This window comes from Mustelus asterias, chromosome 1 (assembly GCF_964213995.1).
Source record: "Mustelus asterias chromosome 1, sMusAst1.hap1.1, whole genome shotgun sequence".
NCBI lineage: Eukaryota > Metazoa > Chordata > Chondrichthyes > Carcharhiniformes > Triakidae > Mustelus > Mustelus asterias.
The window spans coordinates 43,018,967-43,044,296 of record NC_135801.1 but is presented as its reverse complement, the minus strand read 5'-3'; the positions used below and the strand labels follow the sequence as shown (position 1 = coordinate 43,044,296).

General features: G+C 44.1%; 1 protein-coding gene across 1 annotated transcript in view; it reads left to right on the top strand.

The window, feature by feature from the left end:
* The window catches only part of glrbb (glycine receptor, beta b), a 290,676-nt gene that overhangs the window by 166,341 nt on the left and 99,005 nt on the right, over window positions 1–25,330 (top strand). The window contains exons 4-7 of the mRNA XM_078212000.1: window positions 7,008–7,237; window positions 7,352–7,434; window positions 9,107–9,247; window positions 17,155–17,307. Of these exons, the coding sequence (XP_078068126.1) occupies window positions 7,008–7,237; window positions 7,352–7,434; window positions 9,107–9,247; window positions 17,155–17,307 (607 nt within the window). The remainder of the gene's footprint in view (window positions 1–7,007; window positions 7,238–7,351; window positions 7,435–9,106; window positions 9,248–17,154; window positions 17,308–25,330) is intronic.

The window sequence follows — 25,330 nt, the reverse complement described above, 5'->3', positions numbered from 1 at the left end:
GTTTAGACAAGATTTGGTGGATACTTTTAAAATCATCAGCATTCTGGACAGTGTAGCGAGGGAGAAACTGTCCCTATAGGTGGCAGCGTTGCGAAGAGGAGGACACCAAGTTAAAGGGATTTGCCAAAGAAGCATATTATATGTAGCGAGTGGTTCGGATCTGGAATTCACTGCCTGAGAGTGTGGTGGAGGCAGATTCAATTGTGCCATTCAAAAGAAAATTGGTTCATTATCTGAAGCAAAAATATTTGCAGAACAACAGCAACAAGGTGGAGGAATGGTCACAGGTGATTTGCTCTTGCAGACAGGGGCTGCACAGGCACCAGGAGCTAAATGGCCTCCTCCCTTGCTTTAACCATTCTATGATTCAACTTTCAAAAGGGAAGGGGATATATACCGTAAAAGGAAATCTTTGTTGGGCTATGTTTAAAGGTCAGGGGAGTCAGACTAATATATTTCTAGAGCCGGCCAAAGAATGATGAGTCCAGTCGCCTCCTTTGATGTTGTATAAGTTGTTCTCCTGGCTGAAATATGGAAAGCTACTAAATGTAACTGTTATGTGATTTTACATCTACTCTCATATGAAGCTGGGTTGGGTTTCTGGAAAGGTGGAATTATGGGCTGAATGATTTGTTTCTTCTAGTCCTTCTACTTAAGCAACCAAGGAGCTGGGGTACAATGGATGTGACCCACATTTAATGCCTCAGTAGCCTGCTGCTCCACCACACTGTCATAATAGGCCATAATTTCCGTGCTCCCCTGCTTCAGATTTGGGTGGGGAGTGTGCCCAATGATGTGCTGGGATACTCCTTTCACAAATTCAAGGTAAGGGTTTAGAACATAGAACATAGAAAGCCACAGCACAAACAGGCCCTTCGGCCCACAAGTTGCGCCGATCACATCCCCACCTCTAGGCCTATCTATAGCCCTCAATCCCATTAAATCCCATGTACTCATCCAGAAGTCTCTTAAAAGACCCCAACGAGTTTGCCTCCACCACCACCGACGTCAGCCGATTCCACTCACCCACCACCCTCTGAGTGAAAAACTTACCCCTGACATCTCCTCTGTATCTACCCCCCAGCACCTTAAACCTGTGTCCTCTCGTAGCAACCATTTCAGCCCTTGGAAATAGCCTCTGAGAGTCTACCCTATCCAGACCTCTCAACATCTTGTAAACCTCTATCAGGTCACCTCTCATCCTTCGTCTCTCCAGGGAGAAGAGACCAAGCTCCCTCAACCTATCCTCATAAGGCATGCCCCCCAATCCAGGCAACATCCTTGTAAATCTCCTCTGCACCCTTTCAATGGCTTCAACATCTTTCCTGTAATGAGGTGACCAGAACTGCGCGCAGTACTCCAAGTGGGGTCTAACCAGGGTCCTATAAAGCTGCAGGTTTAGATGGCAATTGCCCAGAAGTGCTAACTTCCGATGGACAATTGCTCTGCACTGGGAACCATCTGAAAATGCAATTTAAAACACGAACCTCAGATGGCTCCAGCTTTGTTGACAAAGAGTTACTCAGGAAAAGTTAGAAGAATTAAAACCTCTTCTAATTTCTGGGTAACTGTTGTAAAGCCACAGGGCAGCCTACGCATGGGACTCCCCCCAACCCCCTAGGAGAGTCTCCTCACCCCCAAATACCCCCACCCCACTGGAATCTTCCCACACCCCCAAGCACCCCACGGTATTCCCCATACTTATCACATTATCTACTTTGCATTGTCAAATGATATTGAATTAGAGTCTTGGCAAAGGATCTAAGTCCAACATAACAATACAATTTCTGCCCCAGAATTTCCGACAGCTAGCCACTCTGGATGCAGCCCTGCTAGTGGTCAGGGATTTTGGAAGTGTTTTCCTGAAATTTTCAGCCAGGCTTTGTCATTACCATTGGATTTGCTGTGCATTCCAAACATTTTCCATTTTTAAATTGAAATGTTTAGCTTTAGTTTTGCTTTTCTTTCTGTTCAATCTCACTTTCTTTCATTGGATTTCCTCCCAACAATAAGATCACAGTGCAGTTAATTTGTACAAAGTATCAAAGAACGGAAGTGACAAACACGGCAAATCAAGAAACTGGCAGCAGCTGGCAGAAAGTTGACTTAAGTTCGTTAGGACAAATATCAGTTTAACCTGCAGAATATTGGTTTCCTTGACGCCCACTGTTGCATGACGAAACAACCATTTTAAAAGAAACTTTATCAGAAAGACGAGGTGATTTAAAGGTTGGCAGTGCACAAAGTAAAAAAAAATTGGTCTGGAGATTTCCTGGGTTGCTGAGGAAAGTAAGTAGAAATAATGGAGGCTCTTTCAATCCTTCTTCAATATGGGAATAGTGCTGGAGGATTACAAATGGTACACCCCTTTTCAATAATAGGATGACGAATGAACTGGTAACGACAGGCCAGTCAGCCTAATGTCACAGAATGATAGAATCCCTACAGTGCAGAAGGAGGCCATTTGGCCCGGCCCATCAAGTCTGCACTGACTCTCTGACAGAGCATCTTACCCTATACACCCCTGCCCTATCCCTGCAATCCCACATATTTATCCTGCTAATCCCCCTAACCTGCACATCTTTGGTGGTAAGGAAATATTTGGAGATAGTAGTTGCAGAATAAAGATTTAGGAAGACATGAGTTGATAAATGGCAGCCAGCATGATTTGGTTCAATGCAAGTGTGTCTGACAATCTTGACTTGAGTTTTTTTTGAACGAGACAGAGGCTTAGTGAGGAATTGGCAGCACTCGCCAAATATACACTCACAGCACTGAAAAGGATTGATGTACTTGAGGGTTGAAAAATATTTGATTTTTAGTGAGGTGCAATGGAGGAGCCATGTGTTGCTGGTTGTATATTACAGGTCACCAAATAATTGGAAAGAGATAGAGCAGCCAATTTGCAGACAGATTGCAGAAAGATACTTAGAGTAAATGGGGGACTTCATTTGTAGTCATAGAATCAGAGAATCACAGCATCCTACAGTGCAGAAGGAGGCCATTCGGCCCATCGACTCTGCACCGACCACAATCTCACACAGGCCCTATCCCCATAACCCCCTAGCTAGACCCCTGACACTAAGGGGCAATTTAACATGGCCAATCCACCTAACCCGCACATCTTTAGTAATATTAATTGGGACAACAATAGTGTTAAGGACAAAGTGAGAGAGGAATTACTAAAATGTGTACAAGAGAAATGTATTGATAAACGTTTAGCCAGCACAAAATAGAAAGCAACAATGTTGTATCTAGTTCCAGGCAATGAAGTGGGGGCAATGCAGCCTCATTCATTGGGAAAGCCTTTGAGAAACTATGATTAGAGTGGTCATGGAAAAGGACAAGGAACAGTCAAACTTAAAAATGGTCAACTGGAGGAGAGTTCATTTCAGTGAGTTTAAAGGGAATTTGGCCCAGGTGGATTGAAATCAAAGATTGTCATGTAAATTGGTAATTGGTGATCTTAAAGGAGGGAATTCAGATATAGACTAAATACATTCCCACAGGGTAAAAGGCAGGGCCTTTAAAAATTCAAACTGTGGATGACTAAAGAAATGGAAGCTAAAATGAAACAGAAAGCAGAAGCTTTCTGCTTCTGTAAGGCTAAATGTAAAGCTCACAATACAGTAGAGAATCAAACTAAATACAAAGGGCCACGTTTTCACAAAGAGGGTAGGGCTCCACACCTTAACCAAAATGGTGCTGGAGCCCCAATTTTGGAAAACCTGTACCCAAACATGACACTCACCATAATCGCCAGGATGGGAAAAGGGCTAATTGTATTTGACACAACTATGATTCATGAAGGTAGTGGCACATTTAAAAATGCAGCTTCCTTCAATCAGAAGCAATTTTGGTCACCTTTGTTTCTCAAACATGACTCGTGAGCTTTACCAATTAATAAAAGTCTAAATCTATTAGAGTTCTTTGATGAGGTCAGGTACCCTTTTGGAAAGGTTCAAGTACCCCTTTGGGATTGTTAAGATTAGACAGTAATGTGCATAAAAGGTGGATAAGGTCTGTGCAATTGTCAAGATGTCAAGTCATTTAAATTTCCTGCCATTTAAATTTTGTACAAAAAAGCCTGCAGTGACTGTCAGTTGAAAATAAATGTTGATTGAAATTTCAGTAGACGTTTGTTGATGCAAGCCTGAGATGATATCATTATAGGATTAGTACTACTTGACTGCTTCCGCAACTAATCATTATCACAGTAGGACCTGTAAATTCACAGTTTGATTGGCAGCTCCCAAATGGTTATAAAAGGATTAGCTATCTTTGATGTGGAACAATGAATAGATTTTTATTAGGGATAAAGTACTTGAATTGAAATATATTGAATAGATTTTTATCAATGACAGTCTTTTATTATAATGATAGATAGAACTTTCATCTCAGCATGGCTCCTGAGCTATGTCCATTGTGCATACTCGGTCATTTGGCATGGAGGGTATAAGGGCAAAGATTGGTGGGTGGGGTGATTTGTTGGCATGAGTTGCATTAATTTGGCATGATGTCAAAAAGGGTTATGAGGGTGAGCAAGAGTCATGGGTTGGTATGAGCTGGCACTTAGTTGGCCCCTATGGCTGTCTCTGCACTGTTTCCAGGATCAGTGGGTCCAACCTCCCCCACTGGAGTGAAAATCTGATGTTTTGGGGAAGTTTCTGTCGAGTCAGGTTTTGGGTATCAATAATTTTCCTGACTCTGCGCACTTGTCTTGGGAGTGAAAATTTGGCAAAATGTGCATAGGAGAACTGAAAAAAGGAAAAAGGCAACCCAAATTTTTTTTAAAATTAAAAAAAACATGATTAATTTAGGGGATGTGTGTGTCAGTAGCTAGACCAGCATTTATTGCCCATCCCTAATTGCCCTTGAGAAGGTAGTGGTGAGCCGCCTTCTTGAGCCTCTCTATGATGTCGATACATCCACAATGCTGATAGGGAGAAAGTTCCAAGTTCTGAGTCAACAATGATGGAGGAACAGAGACATATTTCCTGGTCTCATTGGCATATAACTTGGAAAGGAATTTGCAAGTGGTTCAAGCTCCATTCCGTGCTGCCCTTTCTTTTCACAGTTGTATAGGCTGTAGATTTGAGAGGTGCTGTTGTAGAAGCCTTGGCAAGTTGTTGCAGTGCATTTTGTTAGTACTAGTCACTGATGTTGGAGGCAGTGAATCTTTCCGGTCATGGATATAATACATTTCGATGAATTGCCATATTTGCAAATACATCTTTAAAGAAGGGTCAGTAAATTTACTTACTTGGTTTTTTTGATGAATTTGTTTCAACAAGGATTAGGAACTTTAAATTGTTCACAGTTTTCTTCATGATTGTTGCAATCTGTTTACTGGCTTAATTCCTCAAATGTGGATATTCAATGTTGAATCTATTGTTAAATAAGAATGTAACAATTCAGATTTCCATGAAAAGTATCAAGGACAGTCTTCTACAGGAGTATGCTAGAAAGTGGCGAATGTGGAATGTTCTAATTCTGCAAATAAAATAAAAAAGCCCCCTTTTACAACACTCATAAAGAATGTGATAAGTAAACATGTAGAGGGCCTGTGGAGGGCCGAAAGGCCTGTTTCCTGTGCTGTACCGTTCTTTGAACAGCATTCATTATGAAACATGCAATTTGAATAAAATAATCAATTTTTCCATTCTGTTCTGTTTTAGGGCAGCTCCTTAAAACTCAATTCTCACACCTATTCTTAACCATTTACTGGCGAATAGTAGTTGAGATGGTTCACTGCTGCTTTTTTCAAAATTAATAGTTTCCCAGATAGCCAAGGTATCTGGTGGGCAGTGCCAGGGTGCCAGTCCCTTTCCTTCAAAGATTCAGCCAATTCCCCACAGGCAGCAACTTTTTTTAGTTTATTTTATTAGTGTCACAAGTAGGCTTACATTAACACTGCAATGAAGTTACTGTGAAAATCCCCTTGCCGCCGTGAAAATCCCCTGTCGCCACACTCCAGTGCCTGTTCAGGTACATGGAGGGAGAATTTAGCATGGCCAATCCACCTAACCAGCACGTCTGTTGGACTGTGGGAGGAAACCGGAGCACCCAGAGGAAACCCACGCAGAAATGGGGAGAGCGTGCAGACTCCGCACAGACAGTGATCCAATCTGGGAATTGAACCCGGGTCCCTGGCACTGTGAGGCAGCAGTGGTAACCACTGTGCACCATGCCGCCCCTTCCATGGGATTCTGCCTGATCAATCCTTCCGGAACCTACTCAACCCTCAGCCCTTGTCAGTCATGGTAACATAGATTTACTATAACTGTCTTTAATTCCACGTGGTATGGCCGATTCTGGGAACTCAATAATTGGGAAGTGAAAGAAATAACAGCCGGGCTCAAACGTGTTTTCTGGCCTCTCAGGAACCTAGTTCTCTAACACCTCTCCTTTCCAGTTCTTCTATTTCTTCTTCACATCTGCCTGCCGCATTACCCTCCATATTTTAACTTCCTTTTTGTTGGTTCTGCTTCCTGGTAAAGGATCACCAGGACATATGTATCAGTATTCCTTATTATCCAGCCATTATAATTAGCCCTTTTACAAGAGATTTAAATCCCTAGAAAACCTTTTCGAACATCTCAAAAAATAGTTACAGATTCCCAAACATTTGAAAGTAATTAAAATTTCCTTTCTTCTACTATTCCGGGTTAAAGGCTGTTACATTTTAATGGCTTTTTGTTTGAGTTTCTCTCTTCATGGCAACCAGATCGCATGGGCATGTCTCTGAGTCAGTGTACTTATCCAGCATTCTCTGTTTTACTTAAGTTTGTCAAGTTCAGCATTCATGACAACAAATGAAACGAGTTAACATTTCTGATTAATTCTACATTAATATATCCTCTTTCAGATGTTGATCGATCTGGTGTATATTTCTAGCATTTTGCTCTAATTTCAGATTTACAGATTCACAGCTTTTCTTTTATAAATTCTCTATAATTGCGTGTTTCACATACAGCTAGTCTGACTGTCAGCTTCTGTTTTGATAGGATTATCGGGTCAATATTTTCCTGAGACAAAAATGGAATGATCCTCGGCTTAAACTGCCAACTGATTTTAAAGGTTCAGATACGCTGACTGTGGACCCCACAATGTTCAAATGCTTATGGAAACCTGATTTGTTTTTCGCAAATGAAAAGAATGCAAATTTTCATGACGTAACGCAAGATAACATCCTGCTCTTTATATTCCGCAATGGTGATGTACTGCTGAGTATGAGGTGCGATATTAAACTTATAATTACTGTACAAGGCACTGAAAACATTTGCTGAAAGCTTTAATTGTTATATCCTTTAAAAGTGGATAATGTTTTCCCTTTGCTTTCATATTTCAGGTTGTCAATAACTCTTTCCTGCCCACTTGATTTGACTCTGTTTCCTATGGATACACAGTACTGCAAGATTCAGTTGGAAAGCTGTATGTTTCTTTAACATTTGCAGTAAGATAGATGCATTGATAGATATTGACTTACAGATGGTTGCTATTTGTACAAGATTGGCTGAACTTTTATTTGATGCCGTGTTTTTAAAAAAAACTTTCATGTGGTTCTGGGAAGGGAAACGTTCAGCTAAGAGGGATTTCTTTAGTCTTGCTGTGGGCTGTAAACTGGCAATTTTGGATTAGTCACCTTCACTGCAACTTAAAATTGGTCAGGGTGCATTGGTAGTTAATCTGCAACACCATGCTGAATTCCTGATGCTGATCACAGTTCAGTGACACCTGCAAGAGAAGATGCATGTCAGGTGAGGACCGAATTAGGCTTGCTCTGGTAACACTGCCAGGAGTCACCATTTAGACTGACAGATTAGAAATGACAACTTGGCACAGCAATCAACAAGCTTTATTTTCTTTGAAGAAAGGGGGAAATTTGGGAGAATTTTTTATGTTGAAATTTGAAATGAAAATTATACTTTGGTAGTCTGAATATTATTTAAATTAGAAATTATTGATGATAATTATGACAGATGAGTGCAATGTGTTCTTATGACATTTTGTGTTATTTTTACGGAAGTGTTAACCCATTTTAGATAAACTAATCCTAAAAATAGTAAGTGTATGACTCTCATAAGTATGCATCAAGCATTCTTCCATGAATATCAGTTACGGTCATTTTTAGTTCAAAGAGTGGGATTTTCCATGTCCCATTTGGCATGTTTCACAGCGACAGAAGTGGCCCGCCGTTGTCACCAGGCTTTCCCATTGTATGGACCTCCCCCACTGCCGTGAAATCCATGGAGGGATTTCACCGTCAGCAGGACTGGAAGATCCCACTGGCAGGGATGGCTGGAAAGTTCAGATGTGGAGATGCCGGTGTTGGACTGGGGTAAACACAGTAAGAAGTTTAACAACACCAGGTTAAAGTCCAACAGGTTTATTTGGTAGCAAACCTGTTGGACTTTAACCTGGTGTTGTTAAACTTCTTCCTGTGGAAAGTTCAGGCCATTGTTTCTAAATTAGTAATAGAATTTATTTGGTTAGTAATGTATTTTAATTCTGATTATTTGTGTTCAAAATGGCTTTTTAGACAGGATTTTCCAGCAGACATTGGGATGAAATGGTCGCCCCCAAGTCCACATTTTGCCTGGAGCTAGGCTGGTGGAACCATTTTCCCTGAACTGGCCTCCTAATTGGCTATCTTCAGGCTCCTCATCTTATTATGGATTTATTATGGGTGGGGAGGGGCAGGGGATTCCTGATGCTGCTGGCTCAATTCCGGGGCTGGCAAGAGCCTCAGGGAGAGGCAGGTATTTGCTGAGGTACTGATAGGTAGGAGACTGCAAGTGTACCTCAAAATTAAGGGGCTTTTGAAGGCATAAAAATAATGAGATATTTCAGCGGGTTGACGGTGGCAGGCCCCTCAGATGAGAGGGAAATTCCCTCCAGTTGAAGAAATAGAGTTAATGTTATGACTCTTCTGAAGAATCATTTTTAATTTAACTCTCCACAGATGCTGTCAGACTTGCTGAGTATTTCCAGCACTTTTCTGTTTTTATTTTGTAGAAGAAAATCAGGGTCAGTGTTCTGTGTCAGATTTCCAGTTTTTGCATCTATTTCTTTAATTGAGTGTCATATTTCCTTTCTTTTTCAGTTGGCTATACCACAGATGACCTTCGATTCATCTGGCAGTCCAAAGACCCTGTTCAGATGGAGCAAATTGCATTGCCACAGTTTGATGTTAAGCAGGAAGATATTGAGTATGGAAACTGCACAAAGTATTATAAAGGCACTGGTGAGAATTGTTCATGATAACATTATAAGCTACCTTTAGGACAATCTTTTGAAGGTAAAAGTTTTAGACAGAGTCTACATTGTAAGAGCTTGGATGCTCAATTTAGTTTTAGAATGTAACATATTATTCTCAAATCAGAACAACTAAAGTTGAAATCCATTTGCAACAGAAGAAAAATATGTTGTCAGTTTAAACATTTTGAGACAAAAAAAAAATCCACCAGACACATGCAGACTGAGCTGGAAAAGGATTGCTTTCTGATCAAATTTCAGCTTGTTTTGATGTTCAGTCCTGCTCAGACATTCCAAATATATACATAATAGACCTCATCAAAGGCTCTGAAATCATCTTGCGGAAAGGCTAGCACGGAAACCTGTTTGCATCCAATTCTCTTGGCTACTATTTCACGTTCAGACATTAAAGTAAACAGGTTATTGGCTCCCTTAAAGTAGTGGGCAAAGGAATTGTATAAAAATGTGTTCAGCACTTGTATGAGAGTATTTGCGATCATAATTTCAGAGCTGTAGTAGTTTTAAAAAGATAGAGGCCGGAATGTTATGGCGGCTCATGCCGGCAGGATTTTTCCATCCCGCTGCAATGAACGGAGATTTGGCTGGGCGCCAAATTCTCTGACTTCACTGCTGTGGGAGGGTGGTGTGAATGACCAGTAAGATCATGCTCAGACTCTTTTTCCAACTAAACTGTCTTCTCATGGGCTGAAATAAATTCCCATCATATCCTCAGTATGAAGGACGATAATTTTGAAATGCATTCTTACATTTTGATACTGACCAATGAACCTGGACAGGTGTCAGATCTCTCAGTGGGAGAGCATCTTGGGGACAGTGATCGTAACTCTATCTCCTTTATGCTTGCATTGGAAAAAGAGAGGATCAGGCAAGCGAGGAAAGTGTTTATATGGAGTAAGGGGAAATATGAAGACATGAGGCAGCAAATTAGAGGAGTGAATTGGAAGGAGGTATTCTCGGGGAAATGTACTGAAGAGAGGTGGCAGTTTTCAAGGAATGTCTGTCTAGAGTTCGACAGGACAACGTTCCGGGCAGACAGGGAGGAGTTGGTCGGTTAAAGGAACCGTGGTGCACGAAAGCTGTGCGGGACCTAGTCGAGAAGAAAAGGAAAGCGTACAAAAGGTTCAGAGAGCTTGGCGAAGATAGGGATCTAGACGAGTATACGGCTTGTAGGACGGGACTAAAGAAGGAAATTAGGAGAGCCAGAAGGGGTCACGAGAAGGCCTGGCAGGTAGGATTAAGGAAAGCCCTAAGGCGTTCTATAAATATGTGAAGAGTAAAAGGATGAGACATGAAGGAATAGGGCCTATAAAAGGTGAAGGCGGGAAAATCTGTACGGAACCAGTAGAAATGGCAGAGGTGCATAATGAGTATTTTGCCTCGGTTTTCACAGAGGAGAAGGACCTGGGTGGATGTACTGCGGGCTTGCGGTGGACTGAAAAGATTGAGTATGTGGAATTTAACAAAGAGGTTGTGCTGGAATCTTTGAATGGCATCAAGATAGATAAGTCGCCGGGTCCAGATGGGATGTACCCCAGGTTACTGTGGGAGGCGAGGGAAGAGATTGCAGAGCCTCTGGCGATGATCTTTGCGTCATCGATGGAGACGGGGGAGATGCCGGAGGATTGGAGGATTGCGGATGTGGTTCCTATTTTCAAGAAGGGGAATAGGGATTGCCCAGGAAATTACCGACCGGTGAGTCTAACCTCAGTGGTTGGTAAACTGATGGACAAGATCCTGAGGGACAAGATGTATGAGCATTTAGAGAGGTTTAGTATGCTCAAGAATACTCAGCATGGCTTTGTCAAAGGCAGATCGTGCCTTACGAGCCTGGTGGAGTTTTTCGAAAATGTGACTAAACACATTGACAAAGGGAAAGCGGTAGATGTGGTTTATATGGATTTTAGCAAGGCATTCGATAAGGTCCCCATGCAAGGCTTCTCGAAAAAGTGAGAGGGCATGGGATCCAAGGGGCTGCTGCCCGGTGGATTCAGAACTGGCTTGCCCAAAGGAGGCAGAGAGTGGGTATAGATGGGTCTTTTTCTAAATGGAGTTCGGTCACCAGTGGTGTGCCCCAGGGATCTGTTCTGGGACCCTTGCTGTTTGTCATTTTCATAAATGACCTGGAAGAGGAAGTGGAGGGATGGGTTGGTAGGTTTGCCGACGACACGAAGGTTGGTGGGGTTGTGGATAGTCTGGAGGGATGTCAGAAGTTACAGAGGGACATAGATAGGATGCAAGACTGAGCGGACAAGTGGCAGATGGACTTCAACCCAGATAAATGCATAGTGGTCCATTTTGGCAGGTCAAATGGGATGAAGGAGTACAATATAAAGGGAAAGACTCTTAGTACTGTAGAGGATCAGAAGGACCTTGGGGTCTGGGTCCATAGGACTCTAAAATCGGCCCCGCAGGTGGAGGAGGTGGTTAAGAAGGCGTATGGTGTGCTGGCCTTTATCAATCGAGGGATTGAGTTTAGGAGTCCGGGGATAATGATGCAGCTATATAAGACCCTCGTCAGACCCCACTTGGAGCACTGTGCTCAGTTCTGGTCACCTCATTACAGGAAGGATGTGGAAAAGATTGAAAGGGTGCAGAGGAGATTTACAAGGATGTTGCCTGGATTGAGTGGCATGCCTTATGAGGATAGGCTGAGGGAGCTCGGTCTTTTCTCCTTGGAGAGACGTAGGGTGAGAGGAGACCTGATAGAGGTATATAAGATGTTGAGAGGCATAGATCGGGTGGACTCTCAGAGGCTTTTTCCCAGGGTGGAAATGGCTGCTACGAGAGGACACAGGTTTAAGGTGCTGGGGGGTAGGTACAGGGGAAATGTTAGAGGGAAGTTTTTCACACAGAGGGTGGTGAGCGAGTGGAATCGGCTGCCATCAGTGGTGGTGGAGGCAAACTCAATAGGGTCTTTTAAGAGACTCCTGGATGAGTACATGGGACATGATAGGATGGAAGGTTATAGGTAGGCCTAAAAGGTAGGGATATGTTCGGCACAACTTGTGGGGCCGAAGGGCCTGTTTTGTGCTGTAGTGTTTCTATGTCCTATGTTCTATGTCATTGTGCCCTGTTGACAGGGATCTTCTGGAGCATACTCTTCAAAACAAAATGGGTCTGAACTTCCTCAGAGGTGGAATTAACATTGGATTTCCACTCCGCTCCTAGTTTTGAAACGAATCATTTTCTGTTCTGTTCTCACTTGAGCTCCTGACTCAGGCCAGGTGAGGCCCGGGCAGTAGGGCACATCCTGAGGACATAGAGTCAATTGCAGCTCTGTCAAAGGGAAAGTCGTTACGCCCACGTTTTAATGGCACTGGCTGTCAAAAGCCAGGTAAGTTTAAAGGCCTTTTTGTAGATTATCGTCTCTTGGTGGAGGGGGAGTCCTGGGAGTGAGGGTGGGGAGGGACTGGGGAAGACTCCTGGATATTCATTGGCATAATCCATTTAGAACAATCCAAAGTTTGCAATGTAAATCACATTTTCAGATTGTTTCCAGTGCAGGGCAATTGCCCAGGGGAAGTTTGCACTTCCAAAGCAAACCCTTACCTGGGAACCTCCAAGAGGGGATCCCGGCACATCTTTCGGCAACCTGTCTGTTTCCTCTTAGCTGCGTGGTGGTCACCCATTCCCATTCTCCTTACATAGTCTTGAGCTATGGAGTGACCACATCAATAAGCATGCAACCCATGAAGCTTTCAACATTGTGGATGAACTGCAATGATGTCAGCTTCTGCTTAAGCTCTGAAACCTGGAGCTTGAGCTGCTACAGTGGATGGCACTTCCTGCACATATCGGGGTGGGGGGGGTGGCTATTCCCGCTAGAGAGGCCGGTAGCATAGCACTGAGTGGGCCACTGTACATCCCAGACCTCTCCAGGCCAGCCCCGATGTCCCCTCCCCTCCCATCCCTCCCGACTGCAGCCTTGCTGGTGCCCCGCCCCCCCCCCGCCCCACCACCGGATGGCCAGCACCTGACCACCCACTTCCCTCCCTCTGCCCACAATCCACTGATTCCTGTGCAGAGTGGCAGTAGGACCCCCACCAATCGCCCGCCCACTACAGGCGAGGCCCCCTAGAGGCCTTGCCCCCTTGGCACTGCCCGATGCCTGGTGGGCAGTGCAAAGTGCCCTTGGGCAGTGCCAGGAGCCAGGCTGGTAATGCCCAAGGGGCAGCCCCTTTACCCTCAACCTCCTGGGGGGGCCTCATGGCCTCCCTTCACTCCAGCGGGGTCAATCACCAGTTCCATTGGTGGGGAACCCCACTGGAGTGAACTACTCCTAATGGGCGGGGGGGGGGGGGGGGTGTTGGGCGGGGAGCGGGTGGAGGAGGGAGACGCTAGGAGACTTGTTATCAACTCGCACATTCAGCAAATTGTCACATAAAAATGCAAATGCAAGCCTCACTAATAGCTTATGACATTAGATGATGTGCCATGGCAAATTATGACTTGACATTTGGTTAGTTACTTTGTTGTATATGTGCAATAGAAATGTAAAGGATTTTCATAATAACTTCATTGCAGTGTAAATGTAAGCCTACTTGTGACTAATAAATAATAAATACATGATTCAACATTTCTATCAACGATCCCATTTTCCACAACTTGTCCCATATCCTTGAATATTATGACATTTTATGTACTCATCCAAATATTTTTTAAAGGTTGTAAGGCTTCCTGCCCCCACTACCTTCCCAGGCAGTGAGTGTTTTTCTCAAATCTCCTCATCTCTTGCGCCTTAAACTATGCCCCTTCTGATTGACCCCTCAGCCAAGGAGAACAACTGCTCCCTGCTCATCCTGTCCACACCCCTCATAATTTTATACGCGTCAATAATACCCTCCTCAGCTTTCTCTGCTCTAAAGAAAATAATTCAAGCCTATCTAGTCTGCACTCATAGCCCCATCCCAGGCAACATCCTGGTGAACCCCCTCTTCACCCCTCTAGTGCTATCACATTCTTCCTATAGTGAAGTGCTTAGTGCACAAGATATGGCCTAACCAATGCTCAGTACAACTCCAACATTACCTCCTTACTCTTATACTCTATACCACAACTAATAAAAGCAAATATCCCATATGCCTTCTTAACTATCCTCTTCACGTGCTCTGCCGACTTCAGGGATCTGTGAATAAGTACCCCAAGCTCCATCTGTTCCTCTGAGCTTCCCAGTGACTTACCATTCATTGAATACTCCCTCATCTTGTTTCTTCTTCCAAATAAATGTCTGAGCAGCATGATAACAATCTATCTCCCTGTATTTTACAAGTACAAGGCAGCTCTGCCTTTTAGAGTATCTATCTTTCCCATCAAAGGTTTAGATGTTTGTCTTTCATGAAATAGGAATGGAAATGTTTTGCTCATTGATAGATTAACATAATCCCCCGCATTTTGAGTAAAATGCAATATTTTGCACTCTCTGTTGTGCCAATAAATCAATTTTATGCTTGATTTTTTTCGATAAAATTAAACACTTCAGGGATTATTTTGACCAAAGGTGAGAATAGGCACTAAATAGGTGTAGTGCTAATAAATTTGAAAGGCTGAATTTAGCACACAGTGTTTTCCCTAATTACTGATTGCTAGCATTTGAACCTGCCTGAAGGTGCTCAAACAGAAACCTGGAGGTTATCACTCGTGTTGATTTGCCACAATTTTGTGGAGCAGAGTATGTGGGCTTCTCACACATCCTTATACTGAAGGAGTGTGCTGGCTGACATACTCTGCAGCTTGCAGAGTGGCTCACAGAATAGGGGATTATGGAGGGATGGGTTCAAAGTTTCTCAAATGTCCAAAGAAGGTGACTGCCCTGTACTCGCATGACCTGTTCTGACAGATCAAGTATCTCAAGATAATGGCCCATAACTTCCTTGGAGTGGCAATCACCAGCAGATTGTCACTTTGGAGGAACTTCCCCTTACTGAAATTCTAAGGCCCTTGTCTCTCACAGCCTTCCTCTCTCAGGTTGGATGAGACAGGAGCAGTGAAGCACACTTCTGGCTACATTGGTGTGGAGTAACTGGATAACAGAGAGGAAGGACACGCACCCTTTTTATAGTGTCAGCTGCTGTCAAGCAAGTGTTGAAAGTGACAATGCAAAGCGGGATGTTAAATCTGAAAGGGAACTGGGGGTTCAGACATCAGATCAGGAGGTTGGAGTCAGACCGGCAGGGAGACCCAGTTGGGCAAGTTGGTCTGAATAATGTGGGAGGTCGGGGGTCGGATTTGTGGGACAACCAAGGGAGGCTAGTGTTGGAATGGGAGGGAAGGCGTAGGGGAGCAGAGCCAAAACAGGGGGAAACCCTCAGAGGAGTGGCAGAGTCGGAACTGGAACTGGAGTGGGGGGCGGTGGGGTGGGGGGGAGGGGCTGGTGGTGGCAGTGGTTGCAGGGCTGGTGGCATGTAGTCAGAACCAGCAGGCATAGAGATCAGACTCGAACCCAGAGGAGGATGGCAGAGTCAGTCCAGGAAGTTTGTCTGGGAGGGAGGGATGAGGTTTCCGGAACAGGAGAGAGGGGTAGGAGTCACAGTTGGGCCGGGGGTGTGGAGGTGTCCGGTGTTGGGCTGGACTGTGGAATTGTGTGGCAGGGAGTGGGGTAGTGTGTGTGTCCCCTATGGTGTCGGGGGTTGGAGTGGTGTGTGATGGATTTTCTGTAGTTTGTGGTGGGGGAGGGGGGCCCTTTAAAATTGTTAAGCTGGAGTTAGAAGTGTTTTTATTCCTTCTACTTCTTTCAGAACAACTATGCGTGTAAAACCGGCAGAACCATCTGAAACTGGTGATTTAAATCACTTTATTGGATGATTCTCAGTCCAGTTTAATTGTCCAGGGGAAGTCAGTCCTTCGAGACAATTGCCGGGCAAACCCTTATGTGGGAACTTCCTAAGATGAATTCCTCAGTGCAGCATCCAATTCAACGCTGGGAACCAGGACGTTTTGGGCTAATAATTATTGTGTGAAAGAAATTGAGGTGTAAATACATTTTGGCCTGTTTTGGAGCTGAAATTGTTTGTGCTCAGGGAGTGTGAGTCCAAAGCCAAGGCTCACCTCGAACATATCGGCACATAGGCAGCTCCACAAACCTCCCCAGCAATAGCCATCAGGTAGGAGGAGGAGAATGGGAAGGTGGTGTTGGGTGGTCATGGGCTTGCAGAAAACTCAAAGATTATTGTGGAATTGGCAAACACTCCAGTTGCCCCACTGGCTTCATGTAAAAATAAAGACAGTTCTTTTAAAATTGTTGCCTAGAAGTTGCATATGTGGAATAAAACAAAAGTGAGCAAAGCAGGAACTACTCCGCTCAGCACCAAACAGCTTTGATGAAAGAATCTTATCATGCATTAAGACCCTCATTAACACATATAAAGGATCTAATTCCTATTGAAGGTCGCTGCCTGAAAAGTGCCTGAGGCCTATTTGGCATTGAATATATTTCAGGCATTCCTTAGACACAGGGTCAATATCCCAGTGAAATGGGTTGTTTTTATCTTTGTTTTCTGCCTGTAAAAGAATGAAGTGCAGTTTGTAAACAATGGTTTTTAATCATTACAACTGAGTGTAGGCTTTTCTACATATAGGTGGATAACTTTAGCTAAGCCAATCAATGTAACTGTTCGAAATTAAGAACAGTATTGTTCTCATGTTATTGTAAGTCACAGTCTTATTTATCACTGTAATTGGAAAAATATTTTTTTAATTATTAAAGACCCTGATCGGTTTGTTGCAAAATTGTTGAAGCTACAATAGCAAGATCAACTGAATGATCCTTTCTGCTTTGAATATGGATTTCTTCAATATACTAGTTGCTAAAATGATATTAAATATTGCATTGTACTGCAGAAAGTATGATATTGTTTTCTTTATTTGTTTTTATTAAAGGATATTACACCTGTGTGGAAGTGATATTTACACTAAGAAGACAAGTTGGATATTACATGATGGGTGTTTATGCTCCAACTCTTTTGATAGTTGTCCTATCGTGGCTATCATTTTGGATAAATCCTGATGCAAGTGCAGCAAGAGTGCCTTTGGGTAAATCAAATTAGCACCGACAATCATGTAAATGATCAGCTATTACTATGCAAAGTCATCCCACATTATCACAAATGATTAATATGCTGTTTGATCACAAAGAAAATTTCATAAGGGGCCATTTGATAAATTAGATGTTTTAATTGAATTGAATTGATTTATTATTGTCACATGTATTGCGATACAGTGAAAACTATTGTTTCTTGCGAGCTATACAGACAAAACATACCAATCATAGAATCCAAAAGTGCAAAGGAAGGCCATTTGGGCCATCAATTCTGCACCGGCCACAGTCCCACCCAGGCCCCATTCCAATAACCCCTTGCATTTACCCTAGCTAGGTCCCCCTGACACTAAGGGGCAATTTAGAAACATAGATAAACTACAGCACAAACAGGCCCTTCAGCCCACAAGTTGTGCCGAACACATCCCTACCTTCTAGACCTACCTATAACCCTCCATCCTATTACGCTCCATGTACTCATCCAGGAGTCTCTTAAAAGACCCTATTGAGTTCGCCTCCACCACCACTGACGGCAGCCGATTCCACTCGCCCACCACCCTCTGTGTGAAAAACTTCCACCTAACATCTCCCCTGTACCTACCCCCCAGCACCCTAAACCTGTGTCCTCTCGTAGCAGACATTTCCACCCTAGGAAAAAGCCTCTGAGAGTCCACCCGATCTATGTCTCTCAACATCTTATACACCTCTATTAGGTCTCCTCTCATCCTTCGTCTCTCCAAGGAGAAAAGACCGAGCTCCCCCAGTCTATCCTCATAAGGCATGCCACTCAATCCAGGCAACATCCTTGTAAATCTCCTCTGCACCCTTTCAATCTTTTCCACATCCTTACTATAGTGAGGCGACCAGAACTGAGCACAGTACTCCAAGTGGGTTCTGACGAGGGTCTTATATAGTTGCATCATTATCCCCGGACTCCTAAACTCAATCCCTCAATTGATAAAGGCCACCCCCCATACGCCTTCTAAACCACCTCTTCCACCTGCAGGGCCGATTTCGGAGTCCTATGGACCCAGACCCCAAGGTCCTTCTGATCCTCTACAGTACTAAGCGTCTTTCCCTTTATATTGTACTCCTTCATCCCATTTGACCTACCAAAATGGACCACAACGCATTTATCTGGGTTGAAGTCCATCTGCCACTTGTCCACCCAGTCTTGCATCCTATCTATGTCCCTCTGTAACTTCTGACATCCCTCCAGACTATCCACAACCCCACCAACCTTCGTGTCGTCGGCAAACTTACCAACCCATCCCTCCGCTTCCTCATCCAGGTCATTTATGAAAATGACAAACAGCAAGGGTCCCAGAACAGATCCCTGGGGCACACCACTGGTGACCGACCTCCATGGAGAAAGAGACCCATCTATACCCACTCTCTGCCTCCTTTGGGCAAGCCAGTTCTGAATCCACCGGGCAGCAGCCCCTTGGATCCCATGCCCTCTCACTTTTTCTGGAAGCCTTGCATGGGGGACCTTGTCGAACGCCTTGCTAAAATCCATATAAACCACATCTACCACCTTCCCTTTGTCAATGTGTTTAGTCACATTTTCGAAGAACTCCACCAGGCTCGTAAGGCACGATCTGCCCTTGACAAAGCCATGCTGAGTATTCTTGAGCATACTAAACCTCTCTAAATGCTCATATATCCTGTCCCTCAGGATCTTCTCCATCAGTTTACCAACCACTGAGGTTAGACTCACCGGTCGGTAATTACCTGGGCTATCCCTATTCCCCTTCTTGAAAATAGGAACCATTTAGCATGGCCAATTCACCTAACCCGCACATCTTTGGACTGTGGGAGGAAACTGGAGCACCTGGAGGAAACCCACGCAGATACGGGGAGAATCTGCAAACTCCACACAGACAATGACCCAAGCCGGGAATCAAACCCATAGAGTTCATAGAGTACACTGGGGAGACGGGAAGGTGAGGGGCAGATAATAGTGTTGCAGTTATCAATAGGGTAAGGAGAAAGATCATGTGTAATAGGTCCATTCAAAAGTCTGACAGCAGCAGGGAAGAAGCTGCTCTTGAGTAGGTTGGTACATGTCTTCGGACATTCGTATCTTTTTCTTGACAGAAGAAGGTGGAAGAGAGTATGTCCTGGGTGCGTGTGGTCCTTGATTACACTGGCTGCTTTCCTGAAGCAGCAACAAGTGTAGATGGAGTCAATGGATGGCAGGCTGGTTTATGTGATCGACTAGGCTGCATTCACAACTTTCAAAGAAATAAAACAAGTGTAGTGTAAAATTGTTCACTATTCTTGAAAAGAAACAGCAGTCTGATTGTATGGGCATTGCATATTCACATATAGTTGTTGGAAGGCATAATTGGGGAACTCCAAATTAAGTACTTTGATATAGTATGGTGTCCATTAGCCTCCTACTGTGGGTTGGTAATAATTGCAAGGATAGTATTTATTGGAAGATTCAGAAAATTTGAATGTAAAGATAATGACATCATTAGCAGAAAATGTACTTGAATACATATGCAATCGTCATGGGGGATGCTGGTGTAGAGTGCCGAGACATCCATTGTGACGCGGAGCGCTCCTGGTTCAACTGCTCCATGTGTGCCGAGTTTCTGTAGGAAGTCTGTCATGGAGCAGTTGAACCAGGCAAGACTGTTCTCTTCCTGTTGGGGAGCACTTCAGCGGTCACGGGCATTCGGCCTCTGATATTCGGGTAAGCGTTCTCCAAGGCGGCCTTCGCGACACACGACACGCAGAGTCGCTGAGCAGAAACTGATAGCCAAGTTCCGCACACACGAGGACGGCCTCAACCGGGATAGTGGGTTCATGTCACACTATTTGTAACTCCCACAGTTGCGTGGACCTGCAGAGTTTCACTGGCTGTCTTGTCTGGAGACAATACACATCTTTTTAGCCTGTCTTGATGCTCTCTCCACTCCCATTGTTTTGTTTCTTAAAGACTTGATTAGTTGTAAGTATTCGCATTCCAACCATTATTCATGTAAATTGAGTCTGTGTCTTTATAAGCTCTGTTTGTGAACAGAATTCCCACTCACCTGAAGAAGGGGCTTAGAGCTTCGAAAGCTTGTGTGGCTTTTGCTACCAAATAAACCTGTTGGACTTTAACCTGGTGTTGTTAAACTTCTTACTGTGTTTACCCCAGTCCAACGCCGGCATCTCCACAGTTTAAGAAGCCCAGTGGTGTGTTCTATGATAACTTTGGTGGACATATGACCTTGATTGTAATGCTCCTGTGCCTTGCTCAGGGGTGCCACACTAGTGTCATCAGCCACATCCGTAGGGGATAGCCCTTGTCACCACGGATGCATCCATCAATCTTGGCTGGGGCTTCAAAACCTCTGGAAGCTGTGAGTTGCACAAGGTGTATGTGCTGTGACAGCTCTCTGGGAAATGTGCACAGGTCTATAGTCGCACACCAGTTGTACATTCATGGAGTGACACTGTTATAATTTACATTTGCAACTGGCTGTTTCCAGGAGTTTTTGCACTTAAGGAAACCCATTGCTGACCTTCCAGGCTAGTTACCTTCAAGGATTGTGAAGTGGATAAAGTCATTGCCCATGACCAAATCGATCACTTCCTCTATGTATCTATATGTGACAGCCAATGAGGTGCCAAATATACCACCAGTTACATGGAAGCTACTGCTGGTGTAGGAATTGAGTGTCACTGTAATCTTGAGGGCCACTAGCATGGGGTTCCCATCAAATCCGCTTCACTGCACTCTTAATGAGCAATTTGACACATCTCAGCAAACTTTTCTCTGGACATCCTCGCATGTCACTGGCATCACCTGTCTGATGCATAGAGATCATTTGTTCTCATGCTGTAGATGCGTTGATGCACCAGTGCTTGCCTCCACTGATACTTCCCTGGATGTCTACATCGGATGAGGCACCCCTCTGGTGCTGTCTGCTATTGGTCTTGTGGCCTCTGTGGTGGACAGCCAGAGCTCTCCTTCACATTCTCTCCTCCTATTCCTGAGGTTTCAGGAGAAATTGAATGAGACTCATGGCTATTACAGTAATTGTACTGTGTGAAGAGGATGGAACACATGAGAGAGTATTCCCATCCATGGTTCTCATCCATTGAACTAACTAGTCGACCTGTTGTGCACAACATGCGCTCTACCCTATCACTGAAAGCTAACATGCAGGTACAGCAAGCAATTAAGAAGGCAAGAAGTATGTTGGCCTTCATTACTACAAGAATCATAGAATCCCTACAGTGCAGAAGGAGGCCATTCAGCCCATCAAGTCTGCACCAACAACAATCCCATCCAGACCCTGTTCCTGTAACCCCACATATTTCCCCTGCTAATCACCCTGACACTAGGGTTAATTTAGCATGGCCAATCAACCTAACCCACACATCTTTGGATTCTGGGAGGAAACCGGAGCACCCGGAGGAAATATACGTAGACACGGGGAGAATGTGCAAACTCCACACAGACACTGACCTGAAGCCAGAATTGAACCCGGGTCCCTGGTGCTGTTAGGCAGCAGTGCTAACCACTGTGCTGCCGTGCTGCCCACGTGCCACTGTGCCGCACAAGAGGATTTGAGTATTGGAGTAAAGGGCCAGAATTTTCCAGCTGTTCATGCCGGCGTGATTCACTGATCCCGCTGCAGTGAACAAAGATTTGGCAGAGCGCCTAATTCTCCATCCTTGTTGACAGCGGTGGTGGGATGTGAACAGCCAGAAAATTCCGGCCAAGATATCTTATTACAATTATATAGAGCCTGGTCAGACCATGCCAGGAGTATTGTATCCGGTTTTGACCTCCTTGCCAAAGGAAATATATATTTGCCATAGTGGGAGTGCAACAGAGTTCATCAAACTAATTCCTGGGTTGGAGGGATTGTCCTATGAGGAATGATTAAATGGACTGGGCCTTTATTGCCTGGCGTTTAGAAGAAAGAGAAATAATTTTATTCAAACATATAAAATTCTTACAAGCTTGACAGGGTAGATGCAGGTTGGGGTGTTTAGAACCAGGAGACATAGTCTCAGACAAAGTGGCCGGTCATTTAGGATGGAGATGAGGAGGAATGAGGAATGTTTTTACTCAGAAGGTGGTGAATCTTTGGAATTTTCTGCCCCAGAGGGCTGTGGAGACTCAGTCACTGAGTATGTCCAAGACTGAGATTCATGGATTTCTAAATATTAAAAACATCAAGTGATATGGGGATTGCACATTGAAGTAGAAACCAGCCCCTGGTCTCAATGAATGGCAGAGTGGGTTTGAAGGGCTGAATCGCCTATTCCTGCTAATGTTTCTTATGTTCCACCCATATGTCAAAATAATTCTCCTCCCATATTAATCAAGTTTACTTTCAAAGAAGTTGTGTTTTACATAAGACCCTAAAAAGTATGGTATGTGTGACTTTTGAGATTGTTCTTGTAGCTTCTCCCCTCTCTCTGTCACCCTTATTCTTGCCCCCATCATACTTGATCCACCCATCATAACCTTTCCTCTCACCTCTGTTATCCTTGACCCTCCCCAATTCCGTTGGACTCTATTAACATTACTCTGCATGTTCTATCTCTCCCCTGTGCCTGCATCCATGATTATCCCAATCTGCACTTTGACTCTGAACCCTCCTGTTATCCTCCTCCATGTTTTTATCCACTTAGAATCATAGAATCCTGTAGTGCAGAAGGAGGACATTTGGCCCGTCGTGTCTGCACCGACCACAGTCCCACCCAGGCCCATAACCCCATGCATTTACCCTAGCTAGTCCCCCTGACACTAAGGGGCAATTTAGCATGGTCAATCCACCTAACCCACACATCTTTGGAGTGTGGAGGAAACTGGAGCACCTGGAGGAAACCCATGCAGACACGGGGAGAACGTGCAAACTCCGCACAGACAGTGACCCAAGCCGGGAATTGAACCCGGGTCCCTGTGAGGCAGCAGTGCTAGCCACTGTGCCACCATGCCGCCCACTTCTATGACCCACCCCATGAGGCCTTCCAATACCCAATCCTGCCTCTGAACCTACCTCTAGACTGAGTCCAATGTCTCCCTTTGACTATGACTGTTCCATTTGCCACACAGCATCCTCAATTCAATCTTCAGCACCCCACTATTCATAGCAGCGAACCCACCCTTTAGGACCATTATCGAGCTTTCAATCCCTGCTTGACCCTGCACAAGCTCACCCTCCGACCCCTTACGAGACCACCACACCCAGAAAATGGGGCCCTTCCCTCCACCACACCTCCTGGCACCCAAATACCAATCTTTCATCACCCACTGTCGTGTGCCACAGAGCTCAACATAGAGCACTTTTTAAACAATTGTGAACCGGGCGCCATGAGACTCTCATGCACTGCTGACTTTATCCTGAGGGTAAGGCTTTATTGAAAACTGTTTTACATTAAGGACTATTCATGCACTTTACTGTGTTACACGTATGAACCTGCCACAGAGTGGCTTGAACTTCTATACATTGCAAACACGCTGTAGACATTATTGCTGCATTCTAATCTGCCATTGTGAAATCAAAATTCCACATCCTGCCTAATTAAGCCACCTTGCATGTCACGTTTTCCACTGTTGTGGGCTTCATAAATTCCCCCCACACCCCTCACCACTATAGGTCTGAAAATATAAAGAGTAAGAGGCAAGAGCAAAGGTCACATCGAGGTCAGGAACAAGGATAACAAATGGTGAGCGAACACATAAAGATATAAAACAGAAATATTAATTGACTGTCAAATAAAATGAAAGCAATAACTATTAAAAATAACTTAAACTGTCTGTACAACAATGTACACAACATCCAAAATAAAACACTGGAGGCAATAATCCGTAGCAAGGCTCCAGATGTAGAACCAGATGGAATTACTCAAACATGGCTTCATAAACATCAGAACTGGCAACTAAATGGTGAATCTAATAACATAATCAAAAAGGATAGGGAAAGAAGAAGGGGCAGTAAGATAGCTGTATTAATTAGATACAGCATAATGGCAGTGGAATAAAAGGGACAAAATTAACAGATTCCATATGGATTGAAATAAAAGCTAAGGGATCTATCACATTAATTGGTGTATATTACAGACCACTTAATAGTGGAAAAGAGGTGGAAGATAAAATATGTAAGAAAATATATGAAATAAATAAAGGACATAATAATCGTGGCAGATGTTAACTAACTTGAAATAAACTGAAAAGAAGAGGTAGCAAGACAGGTACAGGGAACAAAGTTTTCACAATGTGTGCAGGACTCCTTTCTTAGCCAGTATGTGAAAAGCCCAACTGCTAAAACTATTAATGAGAAGAGAACCAGAACAGATAAGGCAGGTAATTGGAAGGGAGCATCTTGGCAGTGGTGATCACAACATAGTAGGGCAGGATTATACTGATCCAGTTAAAGTCCCAATATCGGGACCAAATGTGTATCAGAAATACGCACTGACAGACAGCAGGACTTTCTGTGTTTTTTTCTGAGGAGCAGCCAGTTAATGGACTAGCACTGGGGAAGCCATTCAGTTAATGATGGTGGGCGGGTCCTAGTGCAGGCAGCTCACATGCAGCTGCAATTTTACTCGGCATCTGTGGTACATTCAGGCAGCAGCAATCCAGAAAATAGGTGCATATAGATAGAGTGCTGAGATGGCATTAAGGAGAGCAATGGTCACGCTATGTTTCAGTGATATCTCCCTTGAGACTCTTGTTCAAGTAGCCATGAAAGGAAGCAGATCCTCTTCCCACAAGTCAGAAGGAGGAGGACATCAGTCAAAATGAAGGAGGCATAGGATGTGACCAAAATGGGCAGCAGCTGAGGAGTTGTGCCGAGAACTTGGGTACAGTGCAGGAAGCCCTTTACTGAAACTTTGCAGTCTGGAAAAATGAGTGGCATTAACAGTTGTCATCTGGAAGTCCAGCATTCAGTGAAAGGCATCCATAAAATTGGAGGCCAGGTGGTTGATCCATACATGGGGCAATACCAAGCACCAGGCTGAATGGCCACCTCACCGTGCCATACCATGGCACTG